This window comes from Electrophorus electricus, chromosome 4 (assembly GCF_013358815.1).
Source record: "Electrophorus electricus isolate fEleEle1 chromosome 4, fEleEle1.pri, whole genome shotgun sequence".
Lineage (NCBI taxonomy): Eukaryota > Metazoa > Chordata > Actinopteri > Gymnotiformes > Gymnotidae > Electrophorus > Electrophorus electricus.
Window position 1 is genome coordinate 15,079,659 of NC_049538.1, and position 18,285 is coordinate 15,097,943.

At 44.0% G+C, this 18,285-nt stretch overlaps 2 protein-coding genes across 7 annotated transcripts; one reads left to right on the forward strand and one right to left on the reverse strand.

The window, feature by feature from the left end:
• Positions 1-765: 765 nt before the first annotated feature.
• Positions 766-8,279, reverse strand: slc30a4 (solute carrier family 30 member 4). Of its 6 annotated transcripts, XM_035525246.1 has the most exons (9): positions 8,087-8,279; positions 7,131-7,677; positions 6,560-6,706; positions 6,131-6,284; positions 5,471-5,681; positions 4,898-5,003; positions 3,999-4,072; positions 3,398-3,908; positions 766-2,128 (listed from the first exon to the last, which is right to left on the reverse strand). In XM_035525246.1, the coding sequence occupies exons 2-9, from the start codon at positions 7,519-7,521 to the stop codon at positions 1,977-1,979; spliced, it is 1,746 nt and encodes a 581-aa protein (XP_035381139.1). In that variant the 5' UTR covers positions 7,522-7,677; positions 8,087-8,279; the 3' UTR covers positions 766-1,976. The 6 variants fall into 6 exon arrangements, 5 of the variants coding, with proteins under 5 accessions (XP_035381139.1, XP_026878585.2, XP_035381138.1 ...); XM_027022784.2 differs by lacking the exon at positions 3,398-3,908 and having other exon boundaries at positions 3,938-4,072; XM_035525245.1 differs by having other exon boundaries at positions 3,398-4,072.
• A 110-nt stretch (positions 8,280-8,389) lies between these two features.
• Positions 8,390-10,411, forward strand: bloc1s6 (biogenesis of lysosomal organelles complex-1, subunit 6, pallidin). The gene is made up of 6 exons (XM_027022787.2): positions 8,390-8,498; positions 8,850-8,927; positions 9,030-9,162; positions 9,239-9,326; positions 9,491-9,577; positions 9,770-10,411. The coding sequence occupies exons 2-6, from the start codon at positions 8,879-8,881 to the stop codon at positions 9,887-9,889; spliced, it is 477 nt and encodes a 158-aa protein (XP_026878588.1). The 5' UTR covers positions 8,390-8,498; positions 8,850-8,878; the 3' UTR covers positions 9,890-10,411.
• The last annotated feature ends 7,874 nt before the right edge of the window (positions 10,412-18,285 follow it).

An 18,285-nucleotide genomic window follows, 5' to 3' on the forward strand; every position in this document is an offset into this window, starting at 1 on the left:
ACAGATGCTCACCTTGTATTTGTTCTCTTCACTTCCTCTTGCCCTCCTTTCTAAGCTGCTCACTCTGGTATTGCAGCATGTTGGACACAGACAGGTTCTTGCCAGTTACTTGTGATGTGTTAAACAATAAAAGCTTGTTTTGTAGACTCTCAGTGGTGGGTGTGCCTGAACAGAAAAGTGCATAATCATTGTGGGAAAGCTGCATTGTTAACATTCCATTCCTGTTTTTATTACATGAAAATGGAGTCTACATCAGCGAACTGTACTGTGATTCAGGTAAGGACATGTCTCCTAGCACCTGAAGATTCAGGTGCACAGTCCCAGCTTCCAGGAGATGAGCTGCACTGGGATCAATTCCTGCATGCAAATATAATGCAGATAGTGCAGTGTGCACACAGAGGAGGAAGAGCTTGTGGCTATAAATGCCTGTGTGTTGACGCACACTAAAAAAAGAATATCTGTGGGCCAGATCCACGCCTTTATTTAATGGAAACCATCACCATCTGTTGGGTTGATGTTAACAACCAGATGAAACATTTAAAGTTCTAGTTTGATGTCAAAATCATAGTGAAAATCTGAGTTTGTTTTTTTTTAAATTTAAACATCAAAACTATGGCTGACAATTTTTCACCACAAGAAGTGAAACTCCACAGTAACACTAACTAAGGAGGGTTTAAGCTTTCATTTTTAACATTTGCTTTAAAGACAGATGGTGACAAAGTGGTGAAAAGAGATAGTACCAAAATAGGAGCATAAAAACAACACTTAAATATGCAAGTATTTAAAATAAGTTTATTTCAAGTTACCAAGAGCATCTTTAGAATTACAGTCTGGTATTTTTAAACCACTTAACAGAGCAGGCTTATGGTTCCAGAACATAAATTCTGCAAACAAAACAATTATTTACATTTTATGTTACTGGAATGTGCAAATTATCAGGGAGCCCAAGTACTAAATTACAAAAAAAATTAAGAAAAAAAAAGCTATTAAAAAGGTTTATGGTGGCAACAAAATATTTTTTGAAAACCTTTTTCTGAAAGTAAATATTAAATAAAATGTTTAAAAAAGGCCTGGATGAGCAGGTTCTGGCTGAATGCAGATAGATCTGCAAACGTGACAGTGCAAAGGATTCTTCAGATGTGCTGTCCTGTTGTTTCTGAGTGACCATTTCTGTGCTTAGTGCTGGTCTTTGCAGTAGGGGAGGAAGGACAATGGAGGGAAGAGCGCCCTCACAGGCTCAAATGTCAGCTTCATGTTTCTAACAATTCAGTCAACGTTTGCAATACGTCGCTTCTAATGAATATACTTAGATTTTTAAAAAAATAATACGTTTGAGGCTGTGTAGGTTTGGAGGCTGATGAACACTAAACTAGGTGAGTCTAGTGACTTTTCACACTTCCAGCTAGCAGCAGCTGCACAACAGCACCTGCCCTGGTCAGACACAGCTGGTGCAACACATGACAGTTTGGTAATTACAGCTGACTAGCTGAATCAGGTGTAGTTAGAATACAGAAGACAGAAACTTGCTACAATTTGAGCCAGGGACCGAGAAGGAGTCAGACCTGTTCCTGCTGGGACTGGCAGATGGATTAAGACCTTCACCTGACCACACAACATCTGATAAACATGTGTGCGATTGTGACAGTTGGAGCACACTGGAAACACAGAGTAAGCAGAATAGATGACCAAAAAAAAAAACAAAAAAAAACCCCCAAAAAACCCCCAAATGATTCTACAGAATGGATGTGTTGCACTCACGACAGACCTGTACGGAATGTTTTTAAACATAAGTGAGAGGTTGATCCTGGATTTTGGTGGAAGCTGGGCAGGTACTTGTTAAAATCATTTAGGGTGGGGCAGTCTCATCTTCACTGACAGGACAATGGCCTGCCTCTGTTACAGAGCCGGTACATTCACTAACACATTAACAACCAGAGGAGTGAAAGAAGCTTGTGTGTGTGTGCACACGAGCTAACTCAGGTGTTTACAGGCTGGCAGCTATTGCAGGTGTGTGGCGCCCTCTGCCTGTGGCTCTGTAGCTGCACCGTGCAATGCGACACGCCGTGTGACATCAACAGGTGCCGAGCTTTGGCTTGGACTTCCTCCCAGTTCCCCATGCTGCCGGCCGCTGCAGAGAGAGAACGCATCACAGGCAGGAATCACCTTTACTGTGCAGAACTTAAACATTAATTAAGAACCATAGATGTTTGTCAAGCAAGAGAGTACCCAAGATGGTCTAAATGAGAACCATCTAAGCCTTGAGAAGGTACACTTTCCAGGTACATCTAAGCATCATTTTACAGGTATAGTCCACCTATTGTCCTGCACTAGTGATCAGCCACTCCCCATTCTCTCAACACAGCATCACCACAGTATAGTCTTGCTGGCTGGGGAACATCTTGCTGGGCAGGGGGTGCTACAGTGTTGCTGGGCAGATTTATGGAGTAACAGCAGTCTGCCACCCAACCCAGACAACGCACAGCTGTTAAGAGGACCCAGAGCAGTGGTGCTCACTCTGAACCCTGAATCCAAGTTCTGTCCTTTATTTTGTATTCACTGCTTGTTAATTAAAAAGTTATTGTAGCTGATTGGTCCTCACCACCCCTGACCCCCAGGTAAAGGTCAGGGGAAAGGTCAGCAGGATCCCCACGAGCCCTGTACATTGTTCTGGCATGTCAATATTAATGAAACAACATTGTCTACCCAGTTAAGTTTAAAGCCCTTAAAAGGCAGTTCTGTCATCTCTCACCCATACTGGCGACTCCTCTATACAAAAAGGAGTATTATTATTAATGTCAATTAATGTTGTTAGAGTCTTTCCTAGTGTAATCCTGTCATCTCTCACCCATACTGGCGACTCCTCTATACAAAAAGGAGTATTATTATTAATGTCAATTAATGTTGTTAGAGTCTTTCCTAGTGTAATCCTGTTATAATGCTAATCTCTTAAAGATCAATGTACATGACTTGCACATCTCTTCACAATTCAGGAAAAACGCTGATAAGTGTAGGTGTGTGTCTGGGTGCATGCGAGACTGTGCATATGTGTGCGTGTGCATGCAGAGATGTGCAATAGATGCAGGTTTATCAGTGATGAGGGTTGAGAACTTCAGCTTTTACATGTGTGTGTGTTTGTGACTTACTGAGCTGTAGATATGCGATAGCTGCAGTTATCAGTGGTGAGGGCCCAGAGCTTCAGTTCCTGTACGTGTGCGTGATACTTACTGAGCTGCAGATGTGCAATAGCTGCAGTTTTATCAGTGGTGAGGGCCCAGAGCTTCAGTTCCTGTACGTGTGCGTGATACTTACTGAGCTGCAGATGTGCAATAGCTGCAGTTTTATCAGTGGTGAGGGCCCAGAGCTTCAGCTCCTGTACATGTGCATGTGTGATACTTACTGAGCTGCAGATGTGCAATAGCTGCAGTTTTTTCAGTGGTGAGGGCCCAGAGCTTCAGCTCCTGTACATGTGCATGTGTGTGATACTTACTGAGCTGCAGATGTGCAATAGCTGCAGTTTTTTCAGTGGTGAGGGCCCAGAGCTTCAGCTCCTGTACATGTGCATGTGTGTGATACTTACTGAGCTGCAGATGTGCAATAGCTGCAGTTTTTTCAGTGGTGAGGGCCCAGAGCTTCAGCTCCTGTACATGTGCATGTGTGTGATACTTACTGAGCTGCAGATGTGCAATAGCTGCAGTTTTTTCAGTGGTGAGGGCCCAGAGCTTCAGCTCCTGTACGTGTGCATGTGTGTGATACTTACTGAGCTGCAGATGTGCAATAGCTGCAGTTTTTTCAGTGGTGAGGGCCCAGAGCTTCAGCTCCTGTACGTGTGCATGTGTGTGATACTTACTGAGCTGCAGATGTGCAATAGCTGCAGTTTTTTCAGTGGTGAGGGCCCAGAGCTTCAGCTCCTGTACGTGTGCATGTGTGTGATACTTACTGAGCTGCAGATGTGCAATAGCTGCAGTTTTTTCAGTGGTGAGGGCCCAGAGCTTCAGCTCCTGTACTGACTCCACATCATCAAGCTTCAGCAGGTCCTCTTTCATCCCTGACACATCCAGGTGTCTTGGCACACCTGCACACACACACACACACACACACACGACATAATCTAAAACTGCAAAGAAAGCTGGGGTAGAAGAGGAAGAGGAAGAGATTGAGAGTGTGAAGGAGAGAGAGAGAGGGAGTGGGAAGAAAAGAGCGAGAGAAAGCGAGGGAGGGAGAGTGAGTGGAGGGGGAGGAGAGACTCGTCAGTTCTGAAGCCTATTACAATCAGGTTTGGCCATCAGCAGAAGGGCAGTAGGGCAGTAGGCAGTAGTAGCTCAGTGGTTAAGGTACTTCACTTGTAATCGGAAGGTTGCTGGTTTAAGCAACCCCTGCCAAGTTGCCACTGTTGAGCCCCTGAGCAAGACCCTTAACCCTCAATTGCTCAAGTTGTCCTCAGTCACAATTGTAATTCGCTTTGGATAAAAGCATCAGCTAAATGCCATAAATGTTAATGTAAGCAGAAGCAAATCCAATATTGTGTTGATTAATCCCACTGAGTTTTAACTGACTTTTCTATCACAATGACTCAGACCTGTTGGACCATGTGTAACACGGAGTGGAACCCCAGCGTGGAATTCAGGAATGGTTGAACACAAAGCAATAAGGTTCTGATGTGGGGCTCGGAGAGTGTGAACCTTCTCCCTCCAATCCTACTGTATTATGAAGCAGGTGACTCAGATGAGGGATGAGTATGTTGAGGGGGTGGTGTGCTAGTTGTGTGTGTGTGTGTGTCTGCATGTGTGAGCACCGGTGTGCATATGTATGTCTCACCCTCCTGAATTCGAGTGTATGCATGTCTGAATGTGTGTGTGCAAGTGCGCATTTGAGTATCTGCATGCGTCTGTGTGCTCACCTTCCAGTAGTATGAGCCCAGTGTCTCTAATGATTCGCAATGTGGTGACCAGCACCAGCACAGAGAACACGTAAGTACACACAGGATCCGCCAGCTTGTACTCCGGCTATGACACAGACACACAGACACGCACATAATCATAATCATCAGTTTAATGTACTAACCACTTTTCCATGCTTCCTGTACACAGCATAAACTAGCTTAGACTAGTACCAGATGCACAAATGAAACTACAGCACTCTTTGGCTGGCCAACTCAGCTTGCAGAACCACAGAGACACTCAACGACTGGGTCAAACTCTCAGATAACAAACCTCTCCCACAGCATGCATGACATCAGCATTATTCATGCTACAGTGCACAGGGATGACGCTGTCATACAGAAATCTGCTGATTTACATTTATATTTACAGTATTTAGCAGACATCCAACTCCAGATTGACTTACAGAAGTTCTCTGTAGTCTCTATCAAATACATCCTCATGCTAACATAGATTGTCAATATATTCTCAAAACAGAAAAGGGTTTTTTTATTTCATATTTAATGTGCGTGTGGGCAAATGAGGGTATGCACCTTAAACCTGACAATATATGCTGCAATAAGCACACCCACGCTTTGCACCAGGTCCCCGAGAGCATGGATGAATGCGGCCCGCACCGCCAAGCTGCCATGACCCTGAAGACCCTGCCCTGATGCCCTCTCGGTGTGGGCGTGGCCATGGGAATGGGTGGGGCCATGGGAATGAGAATGCAGGTGACCTGACTGGTTGAGGAGAAAGCCCATTCTACAGACATGCACACACAGCACACGCACGCAACACACGCACGCAGTTAAAATACTTTGCAATTTAAGCGAGTCGACCTGTGTCTGAATGTGTGCGTACATGACCGTGGACTTTAAAACTGAAATGTTCAGTTTATGACCTACAGTAACAGGGCTGTGTGGACAAAACTGTGTGCAACTTACAGTAAAAGTGTCATGTGTATACCCATGTGTATAGAGGAGTTAGCTTTGCAGTAGTGTCGTGTGTAGAACCTTGTGTGGAGGACAGTTCGAGCTGGCTAATAAAACTGTGCTAACACAAGCTACCATAAAAAAACAGCATTAGCAGTTGCTAAGAAAGGAGTAGGGTTAGTGCCAGTGTTCTTTCTTACTGTCATACAGCTGAAAACACCATGAGCAAGGTGGAGGGACGGGGGGGGGCATTTCTTTGGACGAGAGCTTCAAACTCACATCAGGTTGACAGCTACACCCACAGCGGCTGTGATAAGCATGACGTCTCCGTCAATAGTGAAATCTGGGTGGAGAGTTCGCTGCACAGCCTCATTCAGGAGCACCCCCGTCAAGATGTAGATCAGCAACACCGAGATACCTGCTGATATCACCTCTGCAGAGTGTCCACATGCGTGCAGACCACACAGACAAACACCCACACACAGAAAAACAAGGACGTTACTGCACCGTTACTCTTCAGCGTCCCCATGTGTAACCCATAGTGCTCTTATGCTGCATATCACACCGATCAGTAAAGAGAAATGACAATACTAGCATGGGGTTATGGGGGCCTTTACTATGAACACACTCACATATTACACAATGCATCACAGGCCTACATAGAGAGCGAATGACGGGCAGATAGGAGTAGAAACAAGGGGGGCTTACCAAGACGCTGGAGGCCAAAGGTGAACCTGTCCGTGGGTGGTTTGGCTGAGAGCCACAGTGCCAGGAGTGATATGACAATACCAACCAGATCAGTCAGCATGTGCAGTGCATCGGTCATTATGGCAAGGCTGTTAGCCACATAGCCACCTGTATGGTTGGACAGCGTGCGCACACGCGCACACACACACACACACACACACACACACACACACTCAGTCAGTCATTTGGGCCCTGCCTCCCATGGGACCCATACGCTCATGACTCTCTTAAAAGATCGAGTATCACACAAAGCACTCTCTACCATTACACAATGAGTTCTTGTTAGAATGATTTTGGGTAACCCAGCCCTGTATCATTTCCACAAGAACACCATACAAAAGCCTTTTTTTTCCCCTTGAAATTGAGTTGGCCAATTTTAAAACAAGGCCTCATCCAGCTATACGATAGTGACTGCAGTTCCTTATGAAAACAAGAAGCGAACACTTGATTGAAAGGGTGTAGATCTTTAAAAAATATTTGCCTGAAAATGACAAACAACTAACATAATACAATAATTCCTTGAATATCTTACCTATGAGCTCCCCTACCATAAACAGAAAATAAAGCAAAGCTGCAAAGGCCAATTTCCTCATCACTGCGCGCTGTTTTGTGTGCTCTTTCCTCTTGGTGCAGTTCTCACACGGGTCCATGCTGATGCCTGGACTTCCCAGACTGGAGGACGAACCCAGGAGAGAGTCATCATCGTCCGTTATAAATGTGTTCACAGCGGTCCCGTTCGAAGCAGTGGCCGAGTAGTCGTCCATCTCACCGGACACCACCACTTTGAGCTTATTGAACCTGGGCGTCTCATCCACCGCGAGCTCATCGGAGAAATCAAACGTGGCGGTGTCACTCAAGTCCCAGTCCTCGCGCTTCTTGCGAAAGGCTGATCTCACACGAGATATGAAGTTTCCACTAGACATGATGGGCAAAACGTTGAAAAAAATATTAACTGATAAACTAAATGAATCTGTTTGATTGACCACAGTCCGCTGTGGCTTCTGAGAGACAGTTATTATGGGCGCTCTTGGTATCTTCAAGTTGTCTTGTCATGACGTGATACTCTCACACCAAGCTACCTATAAAAACAAACAGCACTTACAGTGACATATACAATTGAATACAAAACTAAAACTTAACATGGAAATATTTAATAGTGCTTGTATTACATTAACTTTTTTTAATCAAATGTCGTTTACCGTGGCTCTATACTGGAATATAACTATACTGGCATGAAAAACTCGTACTGCTTACCTTGAACTACTATCCTTGAATTCTATTGTTCACGCTTACCGACTTCACAATAAACGCAACATTAACTGTTAAAGAAGCCTGAATGTCCTTCAGCCAGTATTTAACAATGAGATACTGCAGTGTTTAGAGAGTAATATCTATCACAGCGGTCACTGCTCAGACCCAAAGTAACATTAGGGCTGGCACACAGACTAAGCCTGCGGTCGGTGCAGTTGTTGAAAGCCAGAAACTCACCGTGTGTCTTCTGTTTGCGCAGAGGAGTTGGTAAAATAATTAATTATAGGCCCAATTTATTTCTTACACATTAAACCTAGTTTTAAACAACTATAATGTCGACCCATCTCGTTGGTGAGGCAGGGATAAGACGGAGTAACAAAGCGAAAAAACAAGTTGTTGCCCGCCGTCTCGTCTGGCAGGTTGGTTTCATTCCGCAGTCACATGAGCTGAACAGGGTGCGTTAGAGTGGCAGAGTTCGCGCGGATTTGCGCAGACTCGCAGATCTCTACGTCACGGTACACAAGTAACGTTGCGTACTTTGACATGTAGATCCGCGCAGCGTACTCATACTGCAAGAAAGTGTCATGTGATGTTTTCAAGGGCTGATTGATTCGGGAAATAGTGTGGCAGCTAGTAGAAATGTTGAAAGGTAAGGATTTACGTTTATACATTTCAGTGTATCTAAAAACATATGCGGAAGAGAAAGCTTTAGATGAAGCTACATATTTGCTAATAAGAGTTCTGTTTTTGCTTGGTTATCTATAGCTGTCGAAAAAGCTAACCAACTTAATCATTTGCTTAGACTACCTGGCCTAGCTAGCTTAGCTATGTTAACGTACTTCGCAATCGATCAAGATTAGATAGGTTACAGGATTAGGTGTGTTAGTACGATGTTTACGATGCTGACAGATCTACGTAAACATGTTGTAAAGTTATTTAAACAATTATTGGTGAGATCTTTGCCCGAAGCCGAAGACCAACCAAATTGTTATGTATTTAGGGCGTTTGCGCTAGTTGGTTCAATGCCAAATGGAGCAAGACGCTCGATATGCGGATGCAGGGGTATCGCCAGAAAGAGGTCAGACAACCCCAAAACGCGACAAGTAACACTATAATTATAATACAACTATAGACGAAAAAAAAATATTTCGGGTTCTTTTTGTGTTACTTTCATGCACAGGGTCTGGGGTGGATGAGCCTTTGGACGATGTTGTCCTTGTGAACGAGCAGGCCATAGAGAAACTGACTGAAGGGCTGATTTCTCACTATGTGCCCGAGCTACAGCGTTCCAAGCAAGCTCTGCAGGAGCTGACGTAGGGATCTCGAACAATCTTACATGCAAAGTCAGAAGGTAAACCTTTAATTTAAATATCTGTTTTTCCTCTGTAGGCAAAATCAGGCCATATTACTTGATACACTGGAACAGGAAATAGCCAAACTTCGAGAGTGCAATTCCATGATTGATCTAAATTCTCTGGTAAGCCCTTTCTTTCCTGTACCACTGAACTACACTCATCACACTTCTTGTACACTTGCCATTAAACTTCCATAACTGAGTTCAGTTTACCTCAGTTGTAATTTTAAAAACTGACTTCTTATGAGGAGACTAAGCTCTTTCTGTAATAGTGCTGTTGCTTGTAGTTCTCAGAGGCAAAAGTGTATCACAGCAAACTGGTAAACATACGGAAAGAGATGATAACTTTGCATGAGAAGACCTCCAAGCTAAAGGTGAGTTAGCTGTTCACCTCCCATTTCAAACTACTCATATGAAACATATGAAACTACTCATGATGAATAACTCAAGTTTAGGGAATTTTTTTTCCCCCATTCTGTTTACCAGTGGTATAGTCTATTAATCTCACATCTGGTGTGTGTGTGTGTGTGTGTGTGTGTGTATCTGTCTGTCTGTAACATAAGCAGAAGAGAGCTTTGAAACTCCAGCAGCAGAGGCACAAGGAGGTCCTGGAAAGAGAACAGCAGAGGGAGAGAGAACTGGAGAGAGAGAGACAACTAACTGCCAAACCAGCCAAACGCACTTAATGCCAGTCTACCAAATGTGCAAAAGCCAGAGAAACCACTGCACATTCTAGCCTCTGTACAGACATGAGCCCCTGAGCCTCCATTATATGCTTGTGTTTTTTATGTTGGGTCCACTTCACCATGCCTTTTTGGCTACCACCTGCTACAACAGTATTGTTGACAAGCAATTTGACCTACAAGTATTGCAGAAGGCTGGATTTCTCTATTAGAAGGACAACATAAGACCCAGCTGTCTAGTACGAGGAAAGATGAAGGATGTTGCTGTTATCAAGCAGTGATTTTTGAGTGAAGTTAACCAGCTGACTGGGAAATCTCCTGCAGGAAATATCCTAGAGACAGTTCGGACGTTTATGAGGCATGGTAGTGGTGGTCACCATGGTCAGTGGCTCTCTCAGCACCATATTGTCACCAGAGGCAGCCTCCCTCTAACCCCTAACTCCCAAGGCTGTCCTGGACTCTCATATCTGATGTCTGTATGATAATTAATGATGTCATTAAAGAAGCACAGAGTTTTTAAAGCTACACTGTAAACAGAGTAAGTTTTATGGGTTTAAAATTGTATGTGGTATAGATTCTCATATCAAACAAGACAGTATTCAGCAAACAATTCATATTTTCCAATGGTACAATGCACTTTTTGCACATTTATGAGTGTATAAAAATTCCAAGGAGTTTTTCCATGCATTAAGTGTGAGTCTTGCTCTAGATTTTTCAGATTTATTATAGTTGTCTTGTTTCATTATGGCAACCTTGTCCTGCACATTCTGCATTGATGTGACGTGAAGTTTTTGAAGTGTGAGTGTTGTTTGGGCAGATAGCCCTCACAACTGCTCCAACCATCACTCCGTGTCATTCTACAAATGTGAGAATGTTATGAAGCTGAGGTGAATTTAAAATGGGTTTACAGTGTCAGAAGCTTAGTTTTAGAGTCAGACAAAAATGCTAAAATGATCTCACATTGGTTTTGTGGCCAGTGTTTTTACAAAAGTCACACACACCACTCTACATTATTGGTATTGGTCCCATTTGAAGCTTCACATGGCAGTAGAACCCATGACCTGAACATTATTGGATAAATCACACTTGCACATAATGATCCCATAACCAAGCTGTTGAGTGACACTCTGTGTGGAAATAGAGCTACTCTAGCCTCTACAGCCCAGCTTGTGGTGTCACTAAACTGCTTTTGACCTTTTCATGAAGTTGAAAATAGTGCCCCAGAAAGTCTATATGAGGTAATTACTTTTTTTTTTTTTTTGCACCATCCAACTGTAAAACCAGGCATTTGACAAGTAAACACTTATATTGAATGCTTAAAAATATGTTTTGAGATTTAACAGTGAATATTCTTTATATTAATGGAGATTTTGAGTTCTCTGCTCAGCACCCGCTTATGTTAACCACACCCCCAATCATATTTGTCACTGCAATACACCATCTGATCTCTAGGTGCCAGCAGAAGCCTGTGAAATTTACACTGAGCAGATGCCTGGGTCCAATCCTATTTCACCCCTTGCTCTCTAACCCTCAGCTTTATCCCTCAATTTTTGTGCTTTTGCACCTAGACCTAGGGTGTCCCCATTCTTGTTGCAATAGAGGGGTTCTGCAAGTGTCTGAGGATCCACAGAAGCTGGAAAAGCTGTAACACTTCCATAAATATTTGCACCTCTAATATCCAGTTAATAAAGGGTTCTGCTCTTTTGGTCCCTCTCCTCGAGAAACCTCAGTGAAGACTGTAGTACTGTAGTAGACTCTGTAAAGGCAGCAGTAATGTGTTGACTTTCCAGGTTAAACATGTCAATCTGAATGTGAAACAGCACACTAGGGACAAATGAGTCCATTTTCTGTAACTAACATTTTTTTGACTGTTATTTAATCATGATGCAAAACTATAAACCAGAACTGCAGCTTCCGCATCGTTTACAGGGTAAAGCAGACACAGGAAGCTGAGAAAGGGAATTAGATCTCAGTACTTGTTCTCTAGCAGGGAATACACTCTCTAACAATGAATTCCCTCTATAACAGTGAATCTTTAACAGTGAATCCACTCTCTACCAATGCGTCCACTCAGACCCAGATCAATATCATCATTATGTCAGCTAGAGGAAAGGAAACAACCGGACCCAAACACGGCTGAGACTTGTTCTTCATCACAGACTGACGGGCTTTGTCAGCTCGGCTGGTAAAGTGGTCGGCCAAATAAATATACAGTCGCTGGAGACATAGGTGGCTTGTGGGATCTGGAAGTATTTATAAATGGACACTTGAGACACTAACTCAATAAAATGCAGCTGGTTGCTGAAACTCCTGTCTGCCACAATGACTGTAGGGTGTAGTAGAGCTGTAGTAGAGCTGAATGTGTTTGCAGCCAGGGGTCTCTGCCCACAGCTGTGGGTAAAATTTTCCTCCTCGAACCAGCAGCTGCCACAAACACAAACACATGTATTTTTATTCTTATTACCAACCTGTCAGGCAGCCAAACCCCATCTCCCACGCGGAAAGGAGTGTGTTTGTTTGGGTGCACCAGACATCTGATTCTGTAAGCCATCGGGATATATGTGTGTGTATTTGTGTTGCTAAGATAAGAGTTGTTTTGTGTGTGAGTGTGTCAGCTCTTGTCTGAGGATAAGATGTGTGTGTATCAATTCCTGTGCTTGTGCTTGTATTTGTGTGTCTGTGTGTGTGTGTGTGAGAGAGAGAGAGAGAGAGAGAGAGAGAGAGAGAGAGAGTGCTCTTGTCTGTGGCTGATACAGTGTGAGTGTGTTTGTGTGTGTCTGTGTGTTCGTGTGCATCAGGTCTTGTCTGTGGCTGACACAGTGTGAGTTTGTGTGTGTCTGTGTGTTCGTGTGTGCATCAGGTCTTGTCTGTGGCTGACACAGTGTGAGTGTGTTTGTGTGTGTCTGTGTGTTCGTGTGTGCATCAGCTCTTGTCTGTGGCTGACACAGTGTGAGTGTGTTTGTGTGTGTCTGTGTGTTCGTGTGTGCATCAGCTCTTGTCTGTGGCTGACAGTGTGAGTGTGTGCATCAGGTCTTGTCTGTGGCTAACACAGTGTGAGTTTGTGTGTGTCTGTGTGTTCGTGTGTGCATCAGGTCTTGTCTGTGGCTGACACAGTGTGAGTGTGTTTGTGTGTGTCTGTGTATTCGTGTGTGCATCAGCTCTTGTCTGTGGCTGACAGTGTGAGTGTGTGCATCAGGTCTTGTCTGTGGCTAACACAGTGTGAGTTTGTGTGTGTCTGTGTGTTCGTGTGTGCATCAGGTCTTGTCTGTGGCTGACACAGTGTGAGTGTGTTTGTGTGTGTCTGTGTGTTCGTGTGTGCATCAGCTCTTGTCTGTGGCTGACAGTGTGAGTGTGTTTGTGTGTGTCTGTGTGTTCGTGTGCATCAGGTCTTGTCTGTGGCTGACACAGTGTGAGTTTGTGTGTGTCTGTGTGTTCGTGTGTGCATCAGGTCTTGTCTGTGGCTGACACAGTGTGAGTGTGTTTGTGTGTGTCTGTGTGTTCGTGTGTGCATCAGCTCTTGTCTGTGGCTGACAGTGTGAGTGTGTGCATCAGGTCTTGTCTGTGGCTAACACAGTGTGAGTTTGTGTGTGTCTGTGTGTTCGTGTGTGCATCAGGTCTTGTCTGTGGCTGACACAGTGTGAGTGTGTTTGTGTGTGTCTGTGTGTTCGTGTGTGCATCAGCTCTTGTCTGTGGCTGAGATAGAGTATGTGTGTGTGTGAGCTGAAGCAGACAGACGGTCTTGGCTACCAAGCTGTTTCCGAGGGCAATTGGCCCCTGCTTGTCCATGAGGATCCTGCTTTTAGCCTTTTGGGCCATAAAGGAAAAAAACAACCTTCTCAGTCAGCCCGCAACCACTGTGGGTGTGTGTGTTTCTACTGCCTCAGAAAGCAACAGCTCGTGGTGGGCTGAAATGCTGTTCTGTCTGATTAAATACTGCCTCACCCTGAAGAGGAACTTCTCTTTCATCCCCTTTCTTTCCCTGTCTCTCCCTCTCTGTCTCTCTCCCTGTCTGTATCATAACAGGAAATGACACCATCTTCTTAAGAGTGGGCTGTGTTGGTGTTTTGGCCTTACCACACCACATGCTGGTTTAGTAACACCACACTGGCATACTTGAAAAACACAAGCTGCATTGTTACTGGTCCAGCTGTTCTGAGGACTGTTATGTAACAGTGGAGGCGATTGGCTGGAGCCATTGAGCCTGGGTGGAGCAGGAAGTACGGCATGCGTTAAGTCACCAGAAACCTGTGCAGATTAAAATAACTCTGCGGAGGGCACAGGAAAGCCAGGTGCTGTTAATCTCATGCACACTACAGGGGAAAAGATGGGGAGAGGGGGATGGAGAGAGATGAGATGGAGAGAGGAGTTGCTGAGAGAGGTGGAGAACAGGGAGAATGGAGTCTCTATCATTTTTATGGATCTTTAAGCACAGTACAGCATAACACTGTGCCATAACACAGTTTGTGAGTGTGAGTAACAGTTTTATTGATTTCTGTAAGTTAGACATACATTCTGTGGATGATAAAATGATAAAATGATTCTTTATAAAGCTGAACTGGGGATTGGCAGTATCAAACATAATGTTCTAGAACCAGCACACTTACACTGATGTTTTCAAGAACTAATTGGTTTATTTTCAAACAGTGCAATAAATAATTGATTGATATTAACTCTAAGTGGTGATTGTCAAAATAATTGGCACGCTAATTGAAACATTCAATAAACTGAGACATTCAACAAATGCGTAGGATTCTCACAAGCTTTGAAGTGGCAGTGTTGTAGTACAATTTTTAAGTACCAAATAATAAATAAAGTTCCAAAATAAAACACGCAACCTTTGCTACAGTATTCTACTGCAAGAGAGACAAAGACAGACAGACAAAGGGAGAGAGAGAGAGGTTGTGTGCGCATGCGGATGAGTTTGTTTTTCTTTGTGTTTACAGTGAGAGTAATTGGTGGTCAGCAGAACTGCTCTTAACTGGATGAATGAGCAGTTACGTCTAAATCCAGACACAAACAGGGGAAAAGGTGCCATAAAGGAATTTACTGACTTGTTTTTGCTTTTTGTCTGAGTGTATGTGTGTGTGTGTGTGTGTGTGTGTGTGTGTGTGTGTGTGTGTGTGTGTGTGTGATTGTTGACCACAGAAGGTGTGTGGCAGCCGTGAAATGTTTAGCCTTGTTCCAGCACCGGACCTTCAGAAATATTCATTTCTACTCAGTCCATTGAGTTCAAACCCAAAACATACACACACCACCACCATAGCACTGAGCTCAGCCAAAACACCAACTGTGTCAAATTCATAAATAATATTGAAAAAAAAATGCACCGAAGAGAAACAGGGAATGGAATGTAAAGGGCATGTGGGAATGTGTGTGGGTGTGTGCATGTGTATGTGTGTGTGTGTGTGTGTGTGTGGGTGTGTGCATGTGTATATGCATGTGTGTGTGTGTGTGTGTGTGTGTGTGTGAGAGCCATTCAGCAAAAGTGTTTGTTGAATTCCTTCACAGATGTACCTCATTGTACTTACTGAGATGAAGGTGATCATCTTAACAAAATCCAGTTCTAACGAGCAACAGTATAAAAACCACTGCTGTTGTCTTCACTATTCTCTTGTTATAGAACCAGCTGGATGGTAAAAGCAGTGCTAGAACCACCCAAAAATAAATGTAGTCAAAATACAGCTACAGACCATGCCAAAAGAGTTGAAAAGAAAGGTTCTTAATGAGGAACAGGAGAGTTCAATCTTTACTAGCAGAGGGATACAGTGAACGTCAGGTTGCTTCCATCTTGAAAATTTCAAAAACTGGTTCATAAGACAAAGGTCAAGCAACAAACACATGGGACAACAATAGCTACAGACTGGCAGAGGTCGAAAACAACTCTCTACTGACCGTGATGATCGCCACCTTATTCCAATGTCACTTAACAACCGTAAGATGACGTCAAGTGACCTACAAAGAGAATGGCATGCAGCAGCCGGGGTGACATGCACAGTAAGGAGGGTTTGAAACAGGCATCTGGAGGCAGGGCTGAAGTTGTGCAAAGCTAGAAAAAAGCCCTTCATCAATGAGAAGCAAAGAAGAGCCAGAATGAAGACCATAAGGATTGGACCATAGAGGACTAGAGTATGGTCATCTTCTCTGATGAGTGCAATTTTCAGCTTTGTCCAAACCTGGTCGTGTAATGGTTAGACGGAGACCTGGAGAGGCCTACAAGCCAGAGTGCCTCGCACCCGCCGTGAAACATGGTGCAAGATCGGTGATGAACTGGGAATGTTTCAGCAAGGCTGGAATCAGGCAGATTTGTCTTTCTGAAGGACACATGAATCAAGCCATTTACAAAACTGTGCTGGAAGAAAACTTGCTTCCTTCTGCTCTGACAATGTTCCCCAACTCTGATGATTGGACAATGGATATTGCACCATGTCACACAGCCAGGTTAATCAAAGTGTGGATGAGGGACCACCAGATCAAGACCCTATCATGGCCAGCTCAATCTCCAGACCTGAACCCCACTGAAAACCTCTGGAATGTGATCAAGAGGAAGAAGGATGGTCACAATCCATCAAACAAAACTGAGCTCCTGGAATTTGTGTGCCAAGAGTGGCGTGAAGTTACCCAACAGCAATGTGAAGGACTGGTGGAAAGCATGCCAAGACACATGAAAGCTGTGATTAAAAATCAGGGTTATTCCACCAAATATTGATTTCTCGATCCATGTTGAAATATTAGTACTGTGTTGTTTATAAATGAATATGAGCTTGTTTTCTTTGCATTATTTGTGGTCTGAAATTTCTGTAACTGTTTTGTTATTTTGACGATTAGTCATTTTCATTAAAAACATTGCAATATTTTTATCTGCAATTTGGAAGAAATGTTGCCAGTAGTTTATAGAATAAAACAAAACTGCTCAGCCTGGTCAAACACATGCCCATCAACTGCAAAACTAGAGAAACTGATCATTTTGTAGTGGTCTCTTTTTCCGGAGCTGCACATATATGAGAGAGTGTGTGTGTGTGTGTGTGTGTGTGTGTGTGTGTGTGTGTGTGTGTGCGTGCGTGCGTGCGTGCGTGCGTGCGTGTGTGTGTGTGTGTGTGTCAGTGGTGGGACTGTACTAAGATGAAGTGCAGAAAGGCAGCAGGTTTGTGAGAATCACTGGACTGCTGAGGTCATAATTAAGCACATCTCTCTGCCACAAACATTATCTCAGGGGTTTGGGAAGGGGCTTCTCACTCAGATAAGTGCTTATCTTCCCCATTCATGCAGCGGGAACCGAATGACCTTTGTTGGCTTGGTGAGGCTTCCCGCCTACTGACTACATTACCTACCATACTGTCTACACAGATCCACCAGTTCGGGGGAAATGCCACAATGTCAGTCTCTCAGAAAGCAGCATAGCAGGAAGGAGAGCTGCAGGAGTCAGGCCTCTGACACCCAGCGTCACACCGCAGGACTCGGGTGTCCCTCCAAGTCACACTGCAGGCGAGCATGAGAAGTTCCTGCAAGCAGAGGGACCAAACACCTGCAGGTACCCAGGCTCACTGCTCCAGGAGATATTCACTACTTTTCAGAAATCACTTTCATAAATAAGCTCATGTTTTTGGGACTGAAAACATGGGATTTAAATGTATGATGAATTCCAGAGCTTTCAGCTAGATATGTAGGGTTGTTTTTTACAACAATGGTAGTACAGATGTGTGGTTTGGAGCTGGGCCATTCCACCTGGTGGGGGTTTTCCCAGTAGCACTAAAACCAGCATAGATTTAATGGTCTGGAAGAGGTTATTTGTGTTTAGTGTTATTTCTTTTTCACATTTTTGTGTACATTTCACATTTTTGTGTACTCTTGACTGGAGTGCAAAGTAAAAACCAGAGAATGTGGCTAACGTAGATCCAGGGAAATCCTCTCCTGGATTGTCAGACTGGTAACCTTGCCTCAGACTTGATCACACTGATCATCTCCTGATAGGCAGGTCTGGATCAGGTGAGACTGCAGAGAGTACATAGCAGCATGTTGTCCTGCCACTTAGGACACAGCTGGCCTACACCCCACACAGCTACAAAACAAAACTGAGTTTTCAGTTGGGTGTGTGTGTGTGTGTGTGTGTGTGTGTGTGACATGCATCAGTGGTGGGACTGTACTAAGATGAAGTGCAGAAAGGCAGCAGGTTTGTGTGAATCAGTGGGCTCTACGCTTTTCACACGCCCATGCAACAGCCACCTTAGTGCTAAAGCGTCTCTCACACGCAAACACACTCTCACACTCACTCACACACACTGCATGTGTGTCTTGCTGTCATTGTGGACAAGGTCAAGGTGAGGGTCACTGGACTACATATTTGTACACGTTTATTTGTGAGGTGCTGCTCGTCTGTGACAGCTCAAGTTCTGCTTTCGGAG

Bases quoted from the DNA above. Each gene is read 5' to 3' on its own strand.
- bloc1s6 (XM_027022787.2), top strand. From the start codon at position 8,879: ATGGAGCAAGACGCTCGATATGCGGATGCAGGGGTATCGCCAGAAAGA. The intron at 9,163-9,238 runs GTAGGGATCTCG...TTTCCTCTGTAG, and splicing joins CAAGCTCTGCAGGAGCTGAC to GCAAAATCAGGCCATATTAC. The intron at 9,578-9,769 runs GTGAGTTAGCTG...TAACATAAGCAG, and splicing joins AGAAGACCTCCAAGCTAAAG to AAGAGAGCTTTGAAACTCCA.
- slc30a4 (XM_035525245.1), bottom strand. From the start codon at position 7,521: ATGTCTAGTGGAAACTTCATATCTCGTGTGAGATCAGCCTTTCGCAAG. The intron at 5,682-6,130 runs GTGAGTTTGAAG...GCATGTCTGTAG, and splicing joins GGTGTAGCTGTCAACCTGAT to AATGGGCTTTCTCCTCAACC. The intron at 5,004-5,470 runs GTGCATACCCTC...TCTGTGTCATAG, and splicing joins CATATATTGTCAGGTTTAAG to CCGGAGTACAAGCTGGCGGA.